Raw genomic sequence first — 24,639 nt, 5'->3', positions numbered from 1 at the left:
AGATGAAGAAATGTGGTAAATGTATTCCCACAGGATAAAACTAATATACAGATTTCTACTGGGGACTCTGGTACCACTGACGATCAGGCCGTCGCACAACCTACCTTGGAACTACAATGAATTTAATATGTTACCTGATACCAGAGTTGACCTCAGCAGATAAAATAAGAAACATATCTCTTGTGTAGTAAAATACTATGCAATGAGAGAGATGTAATGGCAGGAAAAGGAAAGGTGAACAACAATAATTAAAGCCAATATTTTCACTTTTTCATTTTTATTTGTTTATAAATGATTAATAACATGCCTGGTTAATGCATATTCAGGATCTCTGTCTCTTTGCATTTGGATCACCAATTATCAACAAAAGCAGACACTTAGGGTGAAGTGATTATTCTGTAGTTATTGTAGCGTAGTGTTGATTAGAAATTCCCATAAGATGAGTTCAGAGTTAAAGAAGTAAAATTACTCTAAAAGAGAAAATTCCGAACGTGTCAACTTTGCAGTGGAGCATGTGGGCAAATGGAAAAATTATAAGACCTGCACTGATGACATTACCATTTCCTCTGTTTGTGTGTCACAGTACAGAAAGAACAAAGAGTCATTGCCAAGTGCATAACTGGTGTTCTACAGTTTCACACTTAAAATACGAGATTAATATCTAGATATGGACATTTCTACCTTCCCACCATCTGTAAATGTTTAGTCTCCATACAGGATCTCTGGAGCTCAGACAGAAGGCCACCTTTGTCACTGAGTTCCCAGTTTGGCTCGAAAGAGTCCTGGTTGTTCCAAACGTCTTTCCATCAAGAATTATGGAGGACGGAATTCTCTTAGAAACCTTAACGCAGCAGGCTCAATACAATGTGGTCTCTTAGCTTAGAAGGCAGCTCCTTGGGTCTCATGGTTTGGTTTGTGCTAAGACATAGGCCTTTACCAGAGGTGGAATCAAGATGCTTTTCTCTCCATTGAACTGGTCTCCAGCTAAAGCGACCTCAACAGATCAACACAGAGCGATTAGTGATAAATGGGGTTAAAAGAAGCTCAGAGTAAGAGCTAAAGGCTTAAAAGAAATATCGGAGCAGGTTAACATCTGGGTTCAACTTACCTACTACTTCCTTCCCACCACATCTATCATTGCACTGTAAACAAGTTTGTTCTAATAACACTACAACAAAATGCTCAGGGTGCTGAACACAGGCTGAGGTCAGAGAGAACAAAGAAGACAAGACTCTCAGGTGTGCTCCTTTTGTACATCCCCCTCACTGCTGGTTGGACAAGCTCTAAATAGTGGAGAAAAGCCGCTCCAATCATACCTGTAGAGAAAACAGGGGGAGAAACAGAGACAGCAGGAAGGGAAAGACAACACACCCACAGCTTGGCACGTAACAACCATACACAAATCACAGTGCACTGTTATATGGAGCATGGTTTCCATGGTAGGACACCACAGAGGAAGCTGCTGCTCTGAGCAGCTCAACACTGCAGAAACAGCTTGTAGAGTTGGTGCTTCCTAGCCACTAAATCGAGAGGAGAAGTAGTAGAAGCTTGACACTGCAACAGTACAGGAATAATGCTTTGCACACTGGTGTATCTGGATTAATTGTGAAGAACATGCAGCACTAAAGGCTCTTATATACTTCTACGTATCCGTTTCTCGGAGAGGTCTCAGCGGGGGACAAAGAGTCTTTTTGATTTTTACTTCTCCAACGACTATCCGTCTAAAAACAATTCCCCGCCAAACCCATAGGTGGCGCAACGGAAGACGAGCTCAGAGAAGCCTACCCCATTTGGGAAGAAGAAGTCCACGTGTCTCTGTTTACATGTTAGCTTGCGTCCCACACACTGAACCATGGCAACTAACAGAACTAAATAAAGTGACACCCAGCGGGTCAAGATGCTGATGTAATCGTTTCTTAGCGCAGCGGTTCCCCGGTCTTGTTTCCGAACTGTGTTGCTGATTCCACAGCTTGAATCTGCTTGAGGCTACATGTAGCTAGAAGCTACCCGGAGCTAGCTCCCCCCCAGCTTCCACACACAGTCAGCAGGGACTCCCGGCACTAACAACTACTATCCAGTGTTTGCTTCTAACCTGACGGTATTATAGAAACAGTGTCATGATAGAAGTGGAATTAAAGTCGTGACGGCGGGTTCTTGCACTGTTACCACCGCAGTTAGCATGGTGGCTTGCCTAGCCTGCTAGCGCCGTTTTGAAAGCTCGTTCTAACCGTATGTGACGTGCACACATGCCCTCAGTGCTCTAACGAGCCACCGTCAGCCGGACAACTCCGCTGGCTTAACACACACGTCACATTAATCGTAGAATCATAGTTGTGTTCGTGTTTGTTGCTACAAGTAAACAGGAAGTTTGAGGTCCGGAAATATACGGAAATGACGTCATACGGAAATGATGTCGTTCGCGGACCAATCACAGCCAAGAGCGGTCCGTCGGGTCTCCAACATGAAGACGGATAGTTAGAAAAATCAGACGTGTACGAAAAGCTGTCCGAAGCACTCGGAGAGGGCGTTTCACGACGGATAGGGCGGTCTTATCTGTCCGTAATAGAAAAAACGGAGAGGCATAAATTGGCCTTAAGAAACAAAGTGTATAGCAACTTGAATACATTCCAACAGTTAAGAACTGTCTGTACTTTTTTTCAGCTCCCATTTTCGTATTTTTGACTTAAGGTCAGTAAACTCTTATATAAGACAAGTGGTGAACACACAATCTGACCAGGCGAAGTTGACTGACTGCTAATAATTATTTAATAAACCGACAAATTTGTCCTCCTGGCTGGTAGCACCCACGAAACTGGACCCTTCCTTTACTCTGCATTTCACTTTTTTCAGTACTATTGATTACCTGAGCCGTAGGAACAGACAGACAGACACAACCATACTAGAGAACTAAAGGCACAGCTAATAGTAGCTGGTAAATGGTCTATTTATAGGTATTTTCTAGTCTTAATTAACACTCAAAGTGCTTTTTGATACAATTTACATTCAACCATTCACACACACGTTCATACAGTGCATCTATGTTCTGCACCTTTCTCTATGAGAAGGGGCAATACGGGGCTCAGTATCTTGCCCAAGGACACTTTGGCATTCAGAAATCTGGGTTCGAACTGCTGACCTTCTAGTAAGAGGACGGCCGCTGGAAACACTGAGCCACAGCTTCCCCCAGTAGATGGGCGAGCCATCAAATAAACAGAAAAAGATAATTAAAAAAATGCATAGGGTACATCAGGGGTTCCCAAACTTTTCAGCCTGCGACCCCCAAAATAACGGTGCCAGAGACTGGGGACCCCCAACGACACTGGAGGTGGTTTATAATGTTGCGCACAGCCCTGACATGCGTGCGTGCGTGCGTGCGTGCGTGCTTGCGTGCGTGCGTGCGTGCGTGCATGTCTGCTCAGGTAGCCTCTCCTTCTCCGCTAGCCTGTCCTGTTCCTGTGGCCTCCTCGATTTGGTTGGTATTAACCAATGTTTCATTGTGACTGTCAATCATTTTCAGCTGCTTTCCAAAAGAGTTTTGGCCAGCTACCGTGTGACTGGTGCTGCTGTAAATTGAACTGTCGCTAACCTGTGTCGTAAGATAAAAAAAGGAAATGTTTTTTTTTGTGGAGGAAAAAAAGGGATGGAAAAAGAAAAAAACTGATGGGAAATGTGTAAGCTATTTTATTTATTGACTCTTATTTTGAAGAGGGGTTTTACCGGAAGGATGTGCTGTACTAAACGGCTATGTCTCCTGTGTCTTCTTTAGGGTGATTCAATACAACAACTAAACGCTCGGCTACAATTGCATGGTTTTATTCTAATATCAACTCACATGTATATATTATACAAAAAAAAAAAAATTTAATTTTTTTTTTTTTTTTTTTATAAAAAAAAGAAATAATTGTATTTTTTTTGGAATGCATTTCGCGACCCCGCCTCTGTGTCTCGCGACCCCCCGGGGTGTCGCGACCCCCACTTTGGGAACCCCTGGGGTACATAACTTAATACCCGATTAAGTAATTCACACCTATACAAGATAGCTGTCTCAGCCCACCTCACTTGCACTCCCCAGTGTCTACATCTGCATCACATCTGCTTGTCTGAGCGACTTTCCGAACCACAGCAGGCCCCACCCTGGAATGCGTTGTAAAGAGGGAACATAAAAGGGCATCAGTCTTCCAGCTGTACCTATCAGAAGGCAACTGTTAGTTCAAATGAACAAATTATTCTCGACAACATTTATGCAGCCATGGCCTGAGGGTTTCTAAACTTTTGCACCCTGCAAGTTATACTATAAATTAGGTCTTGGCAGTGGGCCCAGGCTTATTTAAATGTAAGGAGAGAGCATCCTTGGGAATTTGTGTGTAGGGTGGATCTCTTGCTTTCTGGGTGTTACTGATGGCATTTGTGCACTTTGGTAATGGATTAAAACTAATTAGCGGATAATACTCAAAAAGGAGTCCAGGACTCATAAAACATCGTACTCTGGGCCACTTAAGCGCAATAAACTCCTGCTTCACTTCAATCACAGAGCATCATTCTGAACACACAAATCACAAGGTCTTCAGTGGGAACCCTACATGTGTGCCTAACTGTGTATTTATGTGACTTGTGAAGTAATAGTATATGGATGGAACAAAATGTAAAATACATATATCTGTTTTATAAACCATTAATCCTGTGAATTGTAAAACATTTTCCCCACTCTCCACTCTGTCCAGAAAAGTGCAGTCCTAAACAGCTAAGAGACCATATAGAACCCTTAACTCTCAGGAACCGAGCCTGAGAAAGACAAACCACCACATGTCTCATGTGTGGTGCGAAAACACCTGGCAGTGTTTTGAATTACTGTTTTAGAATTAAAACAGCCTATGGGTCGGTCCTGCTTGACTCCAATGACATCAGTGTGCATGGACACAATCAAATTTTAGGGGTTCAAGAAGAGCAGAGATGTGCATTCAGTTCACAATAAAATCTTTATTTAATAATGGGAGGACTAGAATGGGGGACCTAAGTAAGGGAAACATGATGGACAATTATTAATAAAACAAATAGCCTTTTATTTCTGAATGTTTATAAAAGATAAAACAACAAATACTGTGACCAAAGAGATACAACACACTTGAACCTAAGTAGCGTGGACCATTATGGTAAGCTGCCTAAAACAAGGAACTGAGTGAGAGTCAGTTGGTTCAGGGTCCCAATTCATTATGACCTTGCCCAATATGGTGCCCTACTTTACAGTGACCTTGGATGGAGGACTATGTACTGTGGCTCAAACAGGGAGAGGCGAACCCTGAATCTTCACTCAACCATGGGGCTACACAAATCTGGATCGAGACATAGCCACCCAACTGAATATATAAAACACCTCATTAGATTAAGTGGGTAAATAACACATCTTTCTCCCAGCCTCCCTTACCTGCACAAACACAGCAGTCTACCAGGCATCAGACAAAGAGTTAGTAATTGCCCGCACGTTACCTTATAAAGGCGGGGAGCTCTCCAATCCCACCTACCAGGGCAGTGCTCTCACTCCTAGCTGTCAACCCTCAAATATGTATATTTATCCATGCACACTACATGAGTCAAGAAATTACTCAGTTACTACATGAGCAGTGGTATTTGACTGCATCATCCGGAAGCAAACATGTAAAAAGTATACTGCTGAACAATAAACTCTTGAAGGAACTAGTTGGTTAATTGTAGTACTCACCAAAATTAACAAATTTTCTTTTCTACTTTAGCAAGTTCGATAAGATTTAACTTCACTGGTATACGTACATGCCTCCTCCAGAAAATATGACAAAATCTCTCACCTTCTCATTTGCTTGGCTTTGATATTAGCAAGCAAGCTGCCAGCTATATCAATGTAAGCATTTGTATCATCAAACACTGTTCGTGGATGAGGATACAAATGAAATAGTTTGAGATTGATTGCGCAGTGTGGTAGCTGACTGAATCATGGTTTTGATACAACTTTTGGTGCAAGTAATTGTCATGCAGAATTAATGTCAGGCTGCACATGGCCTCAGCTGCAGCCATAATTTAACTACATGTAGCTTATCGTTAGAATATTCTTGCTGTGCTGATGGCTTGGCTGGCACAGCCGACTGCAGCTTCTCCTGGGAGGGAAAGAACCACTTGAGTGCACTCAAAGAAGCCACAAAGAAGTCCCCCTACAACAAGGCTTTTCATGCATAGAACAGTGGGCCAGAGGAGCAAGAGGAGCTCTTGCTTTGTTTCTTTGCCTGCACGTCCACCCAGCACTGAAAATAAGCTTTGGATTTGGAGGGGAAGGCCTTGAAGAGTTTACCCCAACTCTGAACTCTGTTAGTCATAAGCGTGGCTAAACTTGGAGTTTAGGTTTTTATACCAATTTAGAATTTGAGAAGCTGCCGTGTTTTACGGTGACCTCCACCCACACACATACACACAAATATAAACCCACAATAAACACACTCACACATGCACACACAACTTTCTGTCTCATTCCATGTGCACAAGTATGCACATGCACTGAACGCCTGCACACAGGGATTGAGGGCTGATGTTCCAATATGGCAGACTGATAAGTGCACTGAGGCTGAGGGATAACTTGTGCGTGGGTTTCTGTGTTGGCTTCCTTGTAGGTGCAGCCCTGAGTAGATCCTTCACATCTGTTGCTAGTGTGTGTTCAGGGTTCCATCAGTGTATGCCAGTGTGTACATCTTAATGTGTACCTCCCACTTGTTGGCGCAGAGCCTCTCAGCGATCTTAAGGTGAAAATCCACAGATGCCTTCACACTTTATGGTAACATGACTCTGTATTTCCACTGCTCTCCAGGAAATGTTGCAGTGAAACTCACTCAATTTTAGTTGAACCCACTTTGCCTATTTAAGTTTGGATTTTTTTGTCAACAATGTATTACATCCATTCTGCAGCTGCCTTTGTCCAAAACTAAAGAAATGCAGACTACTCAAAAGTAAGAACAAGAGTTTTTGTGTGTAAATAATGTTTTTGTTTGTATTGAGTGGATCTTTTCAGGAAATTAGGCTGAGATGAGATGTATTTGCAAGGCTATTAAATGTGTAAGCTGTGGGACGGTCTATTGACGCATTCCGTGGATCCAATCAGGATGAAGTTGCAGTTGTTCAGGAGGAGGGTGACACATTGAGGAATGTTTTTTTTAGCCTCATTGGCAATAAAGGAATGAATCCTCCTGGTATTGTAACAAAATAACAGATGGAAGACGGCTACTGTCGCAGTGTTTGACAAGAAACTATATGTTCCAAACTGTGGAACATTGGTCTGAAAATTTAAACGAATCATATTTTCATTGAAACATTCAGTAAATATACATTTATTATTTTTGAAAGAGGACACTACTACTAGGGGCTACTTTGTGTTTTGCAAGAAGGGATGGGGCATGTGTAGATATTACTTTCAATAATCAATATCTCTCTAAGTATCTTTATCAAAGACTGAAACCCTCAGTTCATATATCAGCAGTATAGTCATTTAATTTTTAGATAGAGATTCTATTTGTCAGAGTAAGATAGTTTATGACAGTTATCTTTTTGAATGGTAAAGTGTTTTGACCAAATACGATCTGAACTCATAAACCAAAGAATTGATGGATTTAAATGTTGACCTGACAATGACTTCAAAAGTTAGAGGATGATCCAATCTGTGCCAACTTTTATGACAATCCATCCAAACAATCATCATAATTTCCCCTCAAAACCACAAATGATCATCTGTGTAGTCAAATTTCCTGGGAACCATGAAGGTTTGTATCAAAGTTTATGCCAATCTATTGAGTGGATATTGCAATATAGACAACTTGTTGCTGGTGGCGCTGAAAAGCTCAGTGTCATTAGGATTATCCCATTTGGAATTAATATTTGGACAAAATGTCATCGCAATCCATCCAGGAGTTGTTGAGTGGATACTGACTGACCATCAATCAGAAGGATAGAGTATGAAAACAGGAAAGGAGAAAGAGACACACACTGGAAAAAAAAATAGATAAACTGCAGGTGTATAAATAGACACAACTCAGGGCAATTTGCTTATGTAATTCCAATGAGGCTGTGTAAATGAACCGCAGACCTGTAAACCAGGAAACGGTGTCATCTCGTGCATAAACTAAGTGAAGGACAAGGCATGAAAGCTGATTCAGACACGCACTTGGGCTCAACACACTTGTTTAGTAAAAACTATGAGAATGAGCTGATGTGAGAACATAGCAGGAGAACCTCCAGTAAATTATCTGTATTTATATAATAATTTTCTTATATATATAGACTTGATGACCACTCAAAGCGCTTTACAGTACAGTTTGCCATTCACACACACATTCATACAGTGCATCTATTAGTGGGACTTTTTTGTTCTATGATGGGTAATCGGGGCTCAGCATCTTGCCCAAGAGGACTTCAGCATACAAATAGTGGAGACTGGGATCAAACTGCAGAACTTCTGGTTGGAGGACGACCGCTATGCCCAACAGCCAGATTTGTGTTGTAGTGAATGAATCTCTTGTTCATGTGTGAAAAGCAATCTCCAGAGAAATTCTTGACCCAATTGTTCAGACATCCTTCAGAGTTCATGTCTAAAAACAGCTAATTAGAGGTAAAGACCTGGAGCTGGATGTGAGCAAGAACACTAGAGAGAGATGAAGGCCACTGAAGATTAATAGAGCACAGAAAAGACAAACCTCCCTCCTTTAAATGTCTTTCATCATTATCAGGAAACAGGTCAGCTGCCTCTTACAATTCCTCTATTGATTGACTCGCCTTGGTCCATGTCACCATCAAACTCGTTCATCTATCCAGCGATGGTAACAAAGGACTCCAGGACAAAGATAAATGCAAAGTGATGGTGGAAGAAAGGGACAAAGAATAGAGATACTCAGAGGAAGACATTACATATATAGGCCAGGTAACACTACTGAAACTTTGACATGTTGATACACACACACACACACACCTGTTTGTACTTCTATCTTGTGAGGAAACTCATTGGCATAATGCATTCCCTAGTCCCCTACCCTAACCATCAAAACTAAATACCTCACCCAAACCTAATCCTAATTCTAACCCTAAAACCAAGTCTTTACCCCAAAACAGTCCATTAAAGGGGGGATCACAAACCTTACTTTCCCAAAATCCTCTCACTCAGTAGGTTGTTTGCTCAAACTGGTCCTCACAAAGATAGCTGTACAAGAGCACACATACAAAATGCTCTGTCATGCTATGTTTCTCATGGGCAGCATTTGAAACAAACATGCACCTGTGTCACAACCATGAAAATAAGTTTATTTAAGGACAGGTCAATGTAGAAATCAGTATACAACCAAAACCAAATGCTTTGGAAGCCATGGGGGAGGTGAATGTCACCAGTTTATATACTGCAGCCAGACCAGGAGAGGTGAATCTCCCTGATGACCAAGCTCCTCCCATCAGGCTCCTGCAGAGAGGAGCCTGCTTTGAGAGGGTCGTCACAACCTGTTAAAAAAAAATCCCATGTGGTGCTTCTCTTTAAATAAATATGGCTTGAATTAGAATAGATTATACACACACTGACATGAAATCAATAAACTGCAAAGCAGCAATGAGTGCAAAGCTCTAGTATGTAAAACAACCTCCCTCTGTTTGACTTCTGTAAACTGTATGTTTGTCCTCAGGATTATCTGTTTCTGAGCAGAAAGAGAAGCAGAGTAGAGTTTAGTGGGATATATATATGTATATATATGTGTATCACGTTATAGCACGGTATAACTTGAAACATAAAACTTTCCACTTTAAAATAAATGTTTTCACTTAATGACATGATATTTTTTACTGTTGTTAGTTTTATGATTGCATTGGATGTACAACTGATTCACCAAACTTCTCCAGATGATGGTCAGGGGTGTGGGGGACGACACACCTGTAGTACAGAACTGTATGTTTGTTGTTGTTTGTTTAATACTGAATCCCGCCTGCCTGCCGAATACCCCTGATTGTCAATCTGACTGACTGTTCTTTGCCATTCTAGCCAGCATATGTGCCTCTGAGTATGATGCACTGTTAAATGTGCTTTTAATCATCAAGTAAATCCATGTATTCATTAATTTAACCATTACTTGCTTACCACTTACCCTAACCTATACCTAACCATAAACACAAAAATCTGCTTTCCCTCCAACTGGACAAGCAGTTTATCACAAACTGGGCAACAGGTCTGAAATTTGGACAGTCGATGGCACAAGGTCTATGTCTCAAACTGGTCCTCACAAAGTTGAAGGTACAAGTACACACAAACACATGGACTGTGTCCAGTTCTTGTTGGAGTTAAGATCATCAACTAGCGACTCGCTTTTAGATATTGTTTTCTTGATATATCACTGTTACATCCTCACTCACTCAGATGCAACAAATGGACAGTGTTGGGCATTTTGGTCCCACCGCAATAAAAGCCATCAAGACAATAACCCTTAATGTCACATCAGTATGCCCTTGTCAATCAATCAATCAATCAAATGTTATTTGTATAGCCCATATTCACAAATCACAATTTGTCTCATAGGGATTAACAAGGTGTGAAATCCTCTGTCCTTAACCCTCAACATGATGGCTCTTCTCCTTGTAACAGATTACATTCAGAAACAACACTGTTGTGATGACAGATTGATGATTCAAAAACACAAGCAAAAAATTAAACAAAGCACTTTGAGTGGACATTTCATTTCATTGTCATTGTTGCCCTATAAGATCACATTGTGGCCACTGCTACATGTTGCTGATTCCACCAGAGATCAATTTATTCCAAGAGTTATTGTAAATCAAATTAATTTACATACCCACTTTTATAAACTTAGAATATGATTCTATAAGATAGAATTTCCCATGTTGATGTTCTCCTTTACACGTGGCATCTATTGCACTTTTGTCTGTCCTGGGAGAGGGATCCCTCACATGTGGCTCTCGGAGGTTTCTACGTTCTTTTTAGTGGTTTTTCCTAACTCTTGTTGAGGGTTAAGGACAGAGGATGTCACACCTTGTTAAAGCCCTATGAGACAAATTGTGATTCGCGAATATGGGCTATACAAATAAAAAATGATTGATTGATTGATTTATTGACTAAATGTTAAATCGTTAGAAGAATAAAGAAAATCATTATTTAAAATATATTATTAAAACCATGTTCATTTTTTGTTGTTGTTAATTATTATTAATGGTGTAATCATTTTTTCAATAATACCAGTAGGTCACATAACAAGACAGTACATTTATAGAATGGTTACTAAGATATATATATGTATATAGTTATGAGAGTAAGTATTGGTTAGAAATACAGACTCAGTTACACACTATAATTGACAGTTAGAGTGGCTGTGTCTCGAATGTTCCACTGACTCCAATGACTTTGACTCTGCTCATTTGGCAGTTATGTAAGTATATACATAACTATCTCTCTCTCTCTCTCTCTCGCTCTCTCTCTCTCTCTCTCTCTCTCTCTCTCTCTCTCTCTCACACACACACACACACACACACACGCACACACACACAATCTCTGTGGCCCTGAAATGGAGTCAGTGATGCGTACTGAGGACACAATATGGGACTGTCTGGGAGGGTTACTGATGTCAGTTCCAACAGGGACAAGAGGAAGTAAATTTTGCACTTTAGGGGAACGTAAATCCAAGAATGAAAGTGGAGAAAGTAACAACAATTTAAATACATATTTGAGATATTGCGTGTTTTGTCCTATTGTTTCATTCATGTTTTGGTGTGATTGTCTGTACGTGCAAGAAAGGATTGTTTGATGTTTGCTTTGTAAGTTTGTTAATACAGCCCACACTACACTGGTGACCTTCATCCCAGGACTACAGATGAAACTGAGGTTTTATCCACGTCTGGTCGCAGTGAAATGCCAGTAGGAGTATCTTTTCCTTCAATCATGTTATGTGTTTCTTCGTCACTGGGCAGGGTAATTGAGAAAAAGTTCAGATATTTGATCAAGTAAAAGCTAACATGGGCAAATACACACCACCAAGTGTTACCCCAAGTCACATACATTTGAATATTTTGAGGTAAAATGAATTTGATACATGGTGTAAGTATAATTATTAAGCCAAAAATAATATATGAATAAATGGTTATTTTAGTAAATTCTAAAAAGCAATCAAATTAATTAACAATGGTATTATTAAAGTAATTATCAAAACCAACCAATATGAATTGTCATTCCATCATTTATTGAATTCATGATGACAATGGTACTCAGAGAGCACATACCTCCACCAAGGTATTGGTACAGTCCCCTTATGAAAACACATTTTAATTCACCAAAATGCAGTGTTGAAGAAAAAAGGGAACATTTCCTGTATCCATTCCCTGATCTGGATCCACACCAAAATGTAATGGTTTGTTCCTTGACCCATACCACATCCTTCCAGCAAATTGGGTAATTATGGTAATCCATCCAAAAACAAACAAATACACCCAAATTAAATGGTAAATGGATGGATTTGTATTTATATAGCGCTTTTCTAGTCTGATGATGACCACTCAAAGCGCTTTACAGTACAGTTTCACATTTACCCATTCACACACACATTCATACAGTGCATCTACTTGCAGCACTTTGTTATTCTATGGGAGGCCATTCAGGGTTCAGCATCTTGCCCAAGGACACTTCGGGATGCAGATGGTTCAGACTGGGGATCAAACCGCCGACCTTCAGGTTGGAGGACGACCACTCTACCCCTCAGCCACAGCCGCCCAACTGCCCAACAAATTAAAACCCAATCTACTATGAGAGGAGTGAATGCAGGAGAGAAGAGAGATAATGTGTTGAACAGAGACGCTGTGGAATGAGGTCAGAGAGTCATTCTGATCAGACATCCTGAGGTGAAGCAACTCTATCGGAAGAACGATCTAAAGCTCATCCTGATCATTGTGCAGCACTGATCTATTGCCCCTGGAAGAGCTGGATTGAAGTTTGATTAGTTATTTTTCCACTAGCACCCCACTCAGTGGCCTTGAGAAGAGAAGCACATCTGACACTAGTGAAAAGCATTGAGGATAACCTCAGAAGGATCTCCAAAGTTCAGGTGTATGGTGAATGTGAGAGCCTCTGGAGTTTCTGTGGATTTTACCGCCTGGCTCCCTAGTATAAAGTAGGTGAATCCTGTGCACCTTGTCATTTTAATAATCAGCCTCACTTAGGCATCCCACATCTCCAACTATTTTATGTCTTCTCCCCCCACTTGTGGTTGTGTATTTTCATTCAGGCATTCCACGTGTGTGTGTGTCAAAGCGAGGAATGCTGGCACAGGAAAACCTCCAAGGAAATCAGGTTGACCATTGAAAGGAGCCCGGCCGTCCAGGAGGATCTGTTGAAACATGTTGTGTTGTCGCTGTAACTCCATCAGCCGTTTGCCATTTTGAGCTTCTAAGAACGATGTTTCTTGGCTAAATGCATCTTCCAGTTCCAGTTCTCCTATCTGTGTCTGCAGCAACTGGATCTTATCCTGCAGTCTCTTCTCTTTGTTTTCTGTCAGCATCTTCCTCTTCTTCTGGGCCTCTGCTTCCCTCTGCAGTTTCTCTTGGATATGAGAATATTTCTGCCACAGGTTGTGTTTCTCCTTCTCAGCATTGTCAGTTTCACCTCTGGTTGTCCTCAGCTCCTCCCTGACTCTGTCCAGAGTTTTTCTTAGCTCCTCAAACTGTGAGCTTTGCTTCTGAAGTCTGGTTCTCAGTTTCTGCACTTCTCTACATGCTGACTCCTCACCTTGCTGGGCACCACGAAGATGTTCCTCCCACTCTTTCTTCTGAGCATGAGCTGCAGTATCCTGTAGCGCCATCTGCTGTTCCAATGCAGCGAGACGGTTCTCCAACTCCAACTTTTCACTTTGCAGAGCCACTGTTTTGCAGCTCTCTTCCCCACTGGCAGCCTGCTCCCTCCTGAATGTCTCCCTCTCCTTCTTTACCAGGGTTTTTTTGAGTTTCTCCTCTGCAGCTTTTAGCACTTTCATATCTGCCTGCAATGTGTCTCTCTCCCTCTCCACCTCTTCTTTAGAGCAGATATACTGCATTTTGATGTTGGTGATCTCTATCTTATGTGTATTCTTCAGGCTGTCAATTTCACAAGAGAGGAAGTTGACCTCTCTCTTAGCTTTGTGCAGTTGCACTGTGAGCTGGCTATTCTGCTCCTGGCTAAGATGAAGCTCACTCTCCATCTGCTCTATATACAGTCGTAGAGTTTATTTTATTCTGGGCTCTCAGGTCTGCCACCTCCGCCCCCAGCCCCCACTCGTTTGTCTGAACCCTTGTTCTGAGACACAAAGGCCTCCTTGTCCTGCTCGAGGCAAGAGAACGCTGTCTTGTAGTGGATCCTCCTCTCCTCTAGTATATTTCTGTTCTATTGTCTGGTGGTCACACTCGGATTATAGTAACATGTACTAATACTGCAGCTCGTTGTCCATAGACTTGTACTTCTCTGTCTCCTCCTCAAGTTGTTGAACCTCTCACGGACCAGAAACTCTATCTCCATCCACTCCTGAACTCTTTGTGTAGTTCTTCAGTTCTCCTTGCACCTGTAGAAACCCATCGTCCAGGCATTTGTTTTGAACCCTCCGTATCTGGTTGTTGCCCTCAAAGTTTTCACATTTAATCCTTTGATCCATAAGCATCTACTCCAGCTTGATTTCAGTTTAACCCAGCCCGGCAGACAACACTGGCATGGCTGCTGAGTTGTCCAAAACAGGCTTCAGTTTTGGGACTAGAAAGGCCCAATGGCTGAGGGTGGATGATCACTTCTGCTTTAATGCTTAACTGAATAGAGCTCATAGTGTATGATGGTCCTTAAGCAAACTTGATGAAAATGTGGTGTGAATTCTGAGCTACTCCGCTTAGTTTGGTCTATTGGAGAAGAGATTTTCAAGGTGCATTACCGCCATCTAATGTGTTAGATCTACAGTTATAAGAGTGTGATAGTGTGATATAAGTGTGATACATTCCTTTTATATTTGCATTGTGACATCATCACATGTCTATGATCTTGGCAGTGTAACACATTCCTTTGATCAATAACACATTTTCTTCTTGATTGAGTAAAGCATTTCTGCAGGTCAGTTTTCACAGAAGTTTATTGAAGGACCATCAAACATTCTCCTCTTGATTGAGAAAAGCTTTTCCGCAGAGGTGAGATGACCTGGTTTGCCCTTGGCCAGTTGGCACCTCTGGAACCTCTGGGCAAGTTTGAGTTGCAGAAGATGCTTATTCATGAGAGGATGAATTACAAAAATCTCATGACCGACTATCAAATGCAGAAGGCTGAACACAAAAGCCTGCAGGATAAGTTCATGCGGTTGCACGGAGAACAGGAACACCTAGTGAGCAACAGACAGACTCAGAAGGAAAGAGTGCAGCTCCTTTTGATGCAAGGAGAGCTGATGGACAAAACCAGGGAGCTTAAGGAGCTTCGACCGTGGGTGGTGACTCCTCAGCAATTGGAGTTGCTCAGAACTCAGGTGAAGCAAGAAATGAATGCTCCAGTTCAAGAGAAATTCAACAAACAAGAGGAGACAGAGAAGTACACATCTATGTACAACAAGCTGCAATATGAGAAGACCTTCATCAAGTCCCAGTTTGACCACCAGAGTGAAGAACATTCTCATATGCTTAAGAAGAGGAGGAGTCACTATGAGGTGACGCTCACATGCGTGGAGAAGAAAAGGGAGCACCTGGTGGCTAAGTACCAGGGTTCAGACCCACTGTGTGATGGGAAAGGAGATGAGGCTCAGCTGAGGGAGAAATCCCGGTTCGAATTTGAGCAGAAGAAGCTGGAGAATGAGATGGCTGACCTGCGTGCCCAGAAAGACAACTTTGATCAGCAGGTTGAGAACATGCAGAGTGTCCAGATCAGACAGCTATCAGAGCATCAGGCTGCAGTGAAGTTATTGAAGGCAGAGTGTCAGTCCCTGCGACTACAAGTGGAGCGGATGGAGAGTGAGCATCATCTGATCCTTGAGCAGAATAAGCAGCTCACAAAGCAACTGCACAAAGCTGAGAGAGAAAGCAACTCTACCTGCGAGGTTGAAAGTCTGGAGAAGAATTCACTTAGGCCAGAGATTGCCAGTGTCAAACTAGAGTGTATCCCCTCGAGAGAAGATGTGGAGAGGGAGCGACACACAATGCAGGGGCAGATGGGTGATCTACAGGCAGGTATGGAAGTGCTTAAAGCTGCAATGCAGCAGCAAAGACACATTCTGGAGAAGAAGAGGGAGATGGTCAGAAGGGTACAAGCTGCCCATGGGGAGGAGTTCTGTGAAACTGTGACCCTGCACAAGGAAAAATTGGAGTTGTACAACCCCTTCACCGCATTAGAACAGCAGAGGGTGCAGCAGGATCTTGCAGATCCCGCACAGAAGGAAGAGTTGGAGGAACATCTTCGTAGGGGCCAGCAAGGTGAGGAGTCAGCCTGCAGAGAAGTGCAGAGCCTTAGAAGCACACTTCAGCAGCAAAGCTCAGAGCTTGAGGAGCTTGAGGGACAGAAAGCAGAGATTGTTGAGCTACAGCAACAGTACCAGGACCTAGGTGTCCAACTGGAGACACTGTTGTACTCTGAAAAGGACTTGATAGAGACAAACCAGCCTCTAAGAGAAATCCTGGACAGAAACTGGAATGAGGACCAGGTGGCTCAGTATCAGGGTTTGGACAAACTGAAGAAAGTCCAGCTCCTTGCCCAGCTGAAGGGGCTTGAGGCGGAGGTGGCAGTCCTGAGGGCCCAGAATGAAAACTTGGGTCAACAAGTTGAGAACATACATCATGTCCAGCTCAGAGAGCTCTCAAAGTCTCCGGCTTCGGTGAAGTTACAAGAGGCGCTGAATCAGTCTCTACGACTGCAGCTCGAGCAGATGGAGAGCAAGCTTAATCTGAACCAGGAGCAGAATAGCCAGCTCACAGTGCAACTGCACAAAGCTGAGAAAGAGGTCAACTTCCTCTCTTGTGAAATTGACAGCCTGAAGAATACAGATAAGATAGAAATCACCGACATCAAAATGCAGTATATCTGCTCCAAAGAAGAGGTGGAGAGGGAGAGAGACACATTGCAGGCAGATATGAAAGTGCTAAAAGCTGCAGAGGAGCAACTCAAAAACATCCTGGTAAAGAAGGAGAGGGAGACAAGAGGGAGGGAGCAGGCTGCCAGTGGGGAAGAGAGCTTCAAAACTGTTGCTCTGCTCAATGAAAAGTTGGAGATGGAGAACCGTCTCGCTGCATTGGAAAAGCAGATGGCACTGCTGGATACTGCAAATCATGCACAGAAGGAAGATTTGGAGGAACATCTTCGTGGTGCCCAGCAAGGTGAGGAGTCAGCATGTAGAGAAGTGCAGAAACTGAGAACCAGACTTCAGAAGCAAAGCTCACAGTTTGAGGAGCTAAGAAAAACCCTGGACAGAGTCAGGGAGGAGCTGAGGACAACCCGAGGTCAGGCTGATGAGGTTGAGTGGTTAGAGGAGAAACACAAGCTGCATCAGAAATATTCTCATATCAAAGAGAGACTGCAGAGGGAAGCAGAGGCCCAAAAGAAGAGGAAGATGCTGACAAAAGACAAAGAGAAGAGACTGCAGGATAAGATCCAGTTGCTTCAGGCACAGATAGAAGAACTGGAACTGGAAGTAGCTGCAGCCAAGAAACGTTCATCTTCAGGGAAAGAGGCCAAACTCAACAAACAGCTAAAGGAGCTTCAGCAGCGACACAACAAGTTTCGACAGATTATCCTGCACAGCCAGGCTCCTTTCAGTGGTCAAACTGGTCTCCCTGAAGGTGTCCCTGTGCCAGCACTCCTCGCTGCTGCGCACACATGCCAGTTACCACGAACACCACTTCTTGGAGAAGAAAGAAACATAAAACACCTGGAGATGAGGGTTTCAGGGTTGTCTTAGTGAGGCTGATGATGAAAATGAATTCTGTTTATTTATGTTGATAAAAGATGCTTCCTTCTAGGGGATGATTCTGTGAATCTCCTCTTTTATACTGGCCTCTTTTATGTGTCTTTACCTCTGTCCAGGCTTCTGTACATCTGAGCATGCTCTTAAGTAGTCAGTTGTATGTAACTGCCCTTTACAGACACATATCAGTAGGAGAAGCCTCTTTGCATAGGGGTCAATCATTGCAGCGTTGTCAGGTGTACTGCAGTTAACTCTTCTCTTGTAGTTTCATTTGTGATGACAGTGGTCTTTATAACTGCATCAGGGTCCAACAGTTGATCTCCTGGTCGTTAGACACCACCCTTACATCCACTCATGGAATTACTGTTACACTCTGTCTATCTATATTTTGTAATAGTAGTCTATGTGAAACAGGAATCGCTTTGATCATTTTATCAAACTAAACATGTGTGCAATCTATGTCATATTTGGAGCAAAATCTTTTGTTACATAGCCAGTATGCCTAATCATCAAGTAGATGGGATACTGACCAGATATTTCAATCCATGCAATTCTGTAAGAAAAGAGATTGGCCATTGCACAGCAGCACATATCTTACATTTTTTTATAACAATAGTTTATTGTTTTTGGCAATAACACAAACAAGTTGAAACATTTGGTATAGTATTGAAAAGATACTGAAAATAGATGGGATCGTCAAAGTTAGACCTGAACACATTCATCAAGGTTATTGATATGGAGTTTAGTCTTCCATTTACTATTAAATATCTGCCTCTGTGGGCAGACAGAGTTTGTGTGGATAAATGGTATGTTTTTCCTTATCAGTATTGCAACCCCTCTTGATTTTGTGCTAAAGTTCGACTGGAGGACTTGAGATGCCCCTTAAGGACAAAGTACTTTTGCTGCAGTTTTCTTAATGAGTTTTTCCTGCAGAAAATCTGCTTTGAGCGCACGAAGATGTGCATCCAGTTTTCCTCTTTTCAACGGACTATTCATCCACCCGCACATTCCAGCTGATTATTATTATTATTATTGTGCAGTAATGCAATGCATGCACATATACTAGCATTCCCCATACGTCTTATCATCAGTATTATTCTTCGTTCTTCTGCCTCAAACTTTGTCCCCCTTCTACTCCCGCAGTTTTTGTCGCACATGCTCAAAAAATACATCAGTACGTACGGCTTGGACATACATGGACCATGAATCCTTTGATGCTCAGCCGTCAACAAACAACTCCATTCCTGCAGTGACAGTGGTCATAGTCAAAGGAATCTTTATGTCTTGCTAAGGTGACGTCTCTCTCTCTTTCAGAATTGTGACAGTTCCTCAAACCGTGTAAACATTGAGGTACGGCGAAGGTTCATCCTTCGCCAAAGGAGACGATGTTGTCATAACTCCACTGTGCATTGTCCTATCAACGCCAAACTTCTGTCTCATGATCAGAGTCCAAGCCTGAACAGCTCTATGTGTCAATATTTCCTCAGGGTCATAGCGCCACCTACTGATCAGTGTGAAAATGAAGTTGTTGTAACATTGTCCAATTGACACGCAACTGCTCACGCTACATCAGAGTCGCTACTTGAACAGATCTATTAGTCTGTATGTAATAATACTGGTGGCTCCGCCTACTGGCAACATAAAATAAGCTTTGTTTTACAACTTTCATTCAATTTCTATAAAGTTTTCAGTGTGATATGCAATTGATAGTTTTGACCATAATGAGCAATTAGCAGGCAAGAATCAACATCACGTGATGGACGCAGGAAGGGAAGCGTTTATGCGCACTGCGGAGAGGATAAACGCTTCCCTTCCTGCTTCCATGCAACGCTTCAAAATGCATGTGCTTGGGCCCGTTCAGTGCTGCTTTTCAGTCCTACAAATTGTTGTTTATTTTTGGGTTTACTGTCGGATTTTGTTTTATGTAATTATTGAGTATTTCTACTTCACTGTCTTAGTACTTTTACTTGTAATGGAATATTGCTTCATTGTCTTGGTACTTTTACCTCAGTGAATGATCCGAATGCTTCTTCCACTATTGGTTACATTTATTTCGTTGCTTATACTTCAGTAGTTGTTTAACAAGTACTTGTAACAGAGTATTTCTACTGTGCAGTATTAGTACTGTCGTTTCCTCTTCGTCCTCCAGTCCAACAGGGGTCGCTGCTGGCTCGGAGCTCGGAGTCTCTGTTTCCTGCCGCTGGCTCGGAGCTCGGAGTCTCTGTTTCCTGTCGCTGGCTCTCTTTGTTCGCTCAGAGACTTAAGGCCGATTTATACTCGGCTTTTTACGCACGCACGCGAGTGACGCAACACGCCCCTTGCGTACTTGCGTGTTGCGGCTTGCGTGCGTCAGCCAATTTTTCTAACTATACGACAAAGCGACGCGAGCCTCACGCAGCCCGCAAGGCTTGTGATTGGTCTGCTTACTACATCCTGTCCGGAGTCGCATTTCCGGTTTCAATCCCGGAAACTGCCACGAATATGGACCAAATAGAAGAGCACTTGGCAGAAAAGATCCGAAACTATGACCACTAGTATAACCCGTCACTAACCGGCGGATTTGTTCGCCAGAAAAAGGCTCTGAGGAGCCGCCGTGGCGATGTCAATAAACGTGTGCCACACACGAAGAAGAGCCGACTTCAACAACAAACATTACTCCGCCTAGTGGTCTGGCGGTGAATTGCGTTGCAACACGTGCAACTGTGGGGGAACTATAAACCAAAACGAGTCCGTAGAAGCTGCCTGCGTGCGTGCGTGCGTGGGTAAAAAACGACTATAATTCGGCCTTCAAAGTGCGCAGAGAGGAGGAACATGTCCGCTGTGCAGCTGCTGCGGGTGTCGGTACATGACCAGATCAGCGCTGCTGCTGCTGAAGACTTCCTGCTGCAGGTGGAGAAAGGAGGAGGAAAGGCTCAAGTCCCGGTGCTGAGAGCGATGCTATGTTCTTCTCATTGCAACTTGAAGTCTAAATTATTTTTGAATGGGAAGGCATGTTTCCCTTTTCTCCTTTTTTTATTAAATTTTCCTTTTTTTTCACCACTGCCCTAGAGGAAAGTATCAAAAGTAGCTGGTGTTGAAATGTACTTAAGTATCAAAAATAAAAGTACAAGGACCAAAATTAAAAATGCTAAGTGCTTTTTATAGTAGGCCTATATAGACACAAAACAACCCAAAATGTTTCTACTCAAGATTTATCTCAACTGACTGAAAAACAACAATATGCATATAATGTATAATGTATAATGTATAATTTTACCAATTTTGAACCCTAGATGCTGAGGTTCAAATAGTAATGGACCAGTGCATCTGAACTTCTAGAGACAACAAAGAATCAACTATAAACAAGTGCCTCTTGTGTCTGCCCAAGAACATTAATAAACCACAGTATAACCACTAAAACATTCTGTAAATATCACTTAAAATGGACCTCTCATCAGTAGCAGGAGTGATACGCAATCAAGGGGCAAACTCCTGGCCAGAGCTATGAGGCTGATGCGGAAGTGAAAAAAGCTGCAGTTCCATGGGAAGCCGCTACGCCTGGCTCCATGAGCAAAAGAGTCCCATTGACTCCCATGTTAAATAGCCCGACTTTAGAGCAGAATTAAACCTGTTTACAGCCTGGTTCAAAAATTGGTTTTAGTCGCGAGTTTATTCCTTCAAGATAACTCTGAGGGGGGCGAATTTTTTTCTAACTCCCTCGTTTAACTTATATAGAAGTTTGGAATTCACGTGACGTCACAGTAAGCTTGCCGCCTGCCACTCCTAGCCTGGTGTCTGCTCGGCTCTACTGGAGCTAACAGGCTAATCGTTGTTAGAGTGAACACAGCCTGAGACCATGGAGAGGCTTCCACCCACACATCGGATGAGTAACACGGTTTGAAGAGCTGCTGGTTCTCCTGACGGAACAACTAGAGGCGTCTGCGCTCCCGTTTCTGTGGTAAGTGAAGTTTAATCTTTTATTTAGTTGTGTAATTAGTTATTACCAGGTACCGGTGTCTCTGTAGCAGGCTCGCTAGCTTAGCTACGCTAACCAGCAGTCAAGAGGCCACCAGTAATAGCGATGCTTACCGTGCTAACCAGACCGGACAGGGGGTTTACCTACACACACCGGCATGTGCCGATCCCCCCAGCAGAGAGAAGCAGTAGAGTTTGGTGATGAATCTTTTAAACTGAGAGAGGAGACTGTGTGTTTCCGGAGCTAACATGTCCGGAGAATTAGCTCCACCACGTATCATAACTAATGTTATGTAAAGCTGTTTCACTCACCATCCCATTTGACTTGACTGTGTGACACAGATTCTTATTCTGCAGAAACAGATTTACTGTGATCAACTGAACCCTGAGTATTTAAAGTCACATCTGCATTGTAAGAGCAGCTGTTTAAAGTAGCATAACGTCTCCTAAAGCTCTTTATTCAGAGTATTGGTGTAGTGTTTTAACGTGTTACAGTGAAAACTAAACGTGTCTGCTACCTTCAGTTTTTACATCGTTAATCTTAGGCAGACATCACTGAATTATTGTGTTAATTATAAATAAATTATAGGAAGTGTAACTTTACTAGAGAAGCTGATGTCCACAACCTATTTCCTAAGCTGAAATGACTATGATCTGATGAACTTTGAAGTAATAAACTTTTATTTTTACCATGTAAAAGTTGTTAAGGAGTTAACCTGGCACATGTATGACTTAACATGTGTGTATTTGTGTTGAATGTTCGTCTAGTGTTTTCATTACTTACAAACAGTCAAAGCAAAGTATTGCACATAATACATAATGTATTAAATAATATATGCAATACTTTTAATGTGAAAGAACTCCATACTGTACATTAATTGTCTTGGTAGTGCACAGTTTAATCCAAAAGCATATTCAAATACATAGTTGAATATCCACAGAAAATAAGGACACAGACTTTGTTCATAAGTATCACTTCCTCGGCAATAATGCCATACTTTTATGTTTCCTATCATTTTATTAGGTATGGACCGATGGACGAGCCTGAAGGACACAGCTGTGCTGACCGTGTTCTGTCTCTTATGGCAAAGAAGAAATAAAACACTGGGCTCTTATCTAAAGTGTATCAAATCAGAAAGCAAAAGATAAACATTGTTCTAATAAGTGTTCATTTTTTTATCCAACCATTATGAATATAGAAATGAACTCCATTATCCATGACACTTAGCAATGAGCCAACTCTAAACTGGTGCAGGCCATCTTTAGTTAAGGGAGGAAAACATGAAGCTGGTGCAGGTCATCCTCATGTTAACCAGCCTGAAGCTGCAGATCTCCACCATCTTGCTGCTGCCACAGTAAAAGCTGAGGACATCAGGGGCTGCAGTGCTGGGTTTGTACCCTGATGGTTAAATGCACATATTGTAAGTCGCTTTGGATAAAAGTACTGAAAGAAATAAAACATTTTACAAACAGATTAAATGTATTTCTACCTCATCTGTAATATTCAAGGTGATAATCTCCCACAGAGCTGTTGATAACACTCCACATCCTATACTTAATATGAGAACTGTTTACAACGTTGGTGTTATATTAACTTATTAAAATAAAAAATCAAGTCACAACCAAACACACGACTGAAGTTAAATTGCTTCAATCTATTCATTAGACTTGTTAAATCAACGGTAACTTATAAAAATTACACATTAAAAACCACTTGAGGCATGTAAGCATATGATTATAATGATATATAAATAAATAGGTTTTGTTGTTGTATAGTTTCAAGGTTACTTACTGCTCGTTCATGGTAAAGTTTGCGAACATCCGGTCACAGCACAGTGCTAGCCGTTAGCTTCGCAAGTTAGCATGTCTTGGCTAGCCGTTAGCTCCCCAGGTTAGCATGTCACGAGTAGCCGTTTAGCCGTAGCCTGAGCTAACCAGGAAACTAGAGCTTGTCTGCCGTCGCTAAGCTGTGAGTCAGCACTCACGCTGCTCGTCCTTGCCCATTGATTGGTCAGCGAGGAACGAGGAGGAGTCAGCACCGGCAAGATGGCGCAGGAGGAACGCCTCCTACTAGCCTCATTCACCCTCTGCAGAAACCAATAGGTGACGTCACAGACCCTCTGTCCATCTATATATACAGTCTGTGTACACAATGCCCCTTATGATAACTCAGCAAAGAGAAACTAGGCACACAAAATAAGGTAGTTTCTCTTTTGTTAACCTGCACAGGGCTAGTAGAGAGAAGTAAAGAAGAACTAAACCGAGCTCCTGCATGAGCACCTGGATCATTCTAAAGGGAATAGATGGATTGGGAATGTGCATGCGTTGATTAAGTCCCTGCCCACACACATCGCTACTCCCCATTGGATGGTTTAGTGAGGTCCTCCGTTCGGCCCCTCCAGAGTCGGTCATGGCCCTGGCGGTGCGCCGAGAAGACGATCAAACTGGACTATCTAGAGCAGGGGTCGGCAACCTTGGGCATGGGTGCCATCATTGGCACGCGGCGCCATAATCATTGGCACGCAGTCGATTTCCTATTAAAGAAATGTTCAAAGGTTTTGCCGTCATGCAGCCTGTATTAACACCTCCCAGCATCTAGGTGGCAGTATTGCACCATAGGCTGGATGCCAATCGCCATTTAATAGGAAGAAGAAGAAGCCTCCCAGCCCATATCCCAGCCGGTGCTGCTCGCAGTTTCCCGCATGAATCTCTGCGAAGTGCATCCGCTCACGTGTAGTAGCGATGGTGTCAGGTGTCC

General features: G+C 42.5%; 2 protein-coding genes and 1 long non-coding RNA gene across 3 annotated transcripts; 2 read left to right on the top strand and 1 right to left on the bottom strand.

Moving 5' to 3' along the window:
- Positions 1–1,182: 1,182 nt before the first annotated feature.
- Positions 1,183–14,234, bottom strand: LOC133022852 (centrosomal protein of 83 kDa-like; the record flags this gene model as incomplete). The annotated part of the gene is made up of 2 exons (XM_061089761.1): positions 1,183–1,316; positions 13,337–14,234. Coding segments are annotated over 2 exons (1,032 nt in total), but the record flags the coding sequence as incomplete, so codon positions are not given.
- Positions 14,235–15,182: 948 nt separating this feature from the next.
- On the top strand, positions 15,183–17,921 carry LOC133022849 (centrosomal protein of 83 kDa-like). Its single transcript, XM_061089757.1, has 2 exons — positions 15,183–16,638; positions 17,422–17,921. The coding sequence occupies exons 1-2, from the start codon at positions 15,183–15,185 to the stop codon at positions 17,919–17,921; spliced, it is 1,956 nt and encodes a 651-aa protein (XP_060945740.1).
- Positions 17,922–21,463: 3,542 nt separating this feature from the next.
- On the top strand, positions 21,464–23,360 carry LOC133023292 (uncharacterized). The gene is made up of 2 exons (XR_009683046.1): positions 21,464–21,864; positions 22,906–23,360. It is a non-coding gene; the product is annotated as an uncharacterized LOC133023292 (long non-coding RNA).
- Positions 23,361–24,639: the final 1,279 nt, after the last annotated feature.

The sequence above is a fragment of the Limanda limanda genome, chromosome 17, assembly GCF_963576545.1.
Source record: "Limanda limanda chromosome 17, fLimLim1.1, whole genome shotgun sequence".
In the NCBI taxonomy this organism is placed as follows: domain Eukaryota; kingdom Metazoa; phylum Chordata; class Actinopteri; order Pleuronectiformes; family Pleuronectidae; genus Limanda; species Limanda limanda.
The sequence above is the reverse complement of the archived record's forward strand: the minus strand, read 5'-3'. Positions and strand labels throughout refer to the sequence as shown.

Excerpts from the sequence above, each read along its gene's own strand:
- LOC133022849 (XM_061089757.1), top strand. The coding sequence starts at position 15,183 with ATGACCTGGTTTGCCCTTGGCCAGTTGGCACCTCTGGAACCTCTGGGC. Across the intron at positions 16,639-17,421 it reads GACAAACCAGCCTCTAAGAG|AAACCCTGGACAGAGTCAGG; the intron begins AAATCCTGGACA and ends AGGAGCTAAGAA.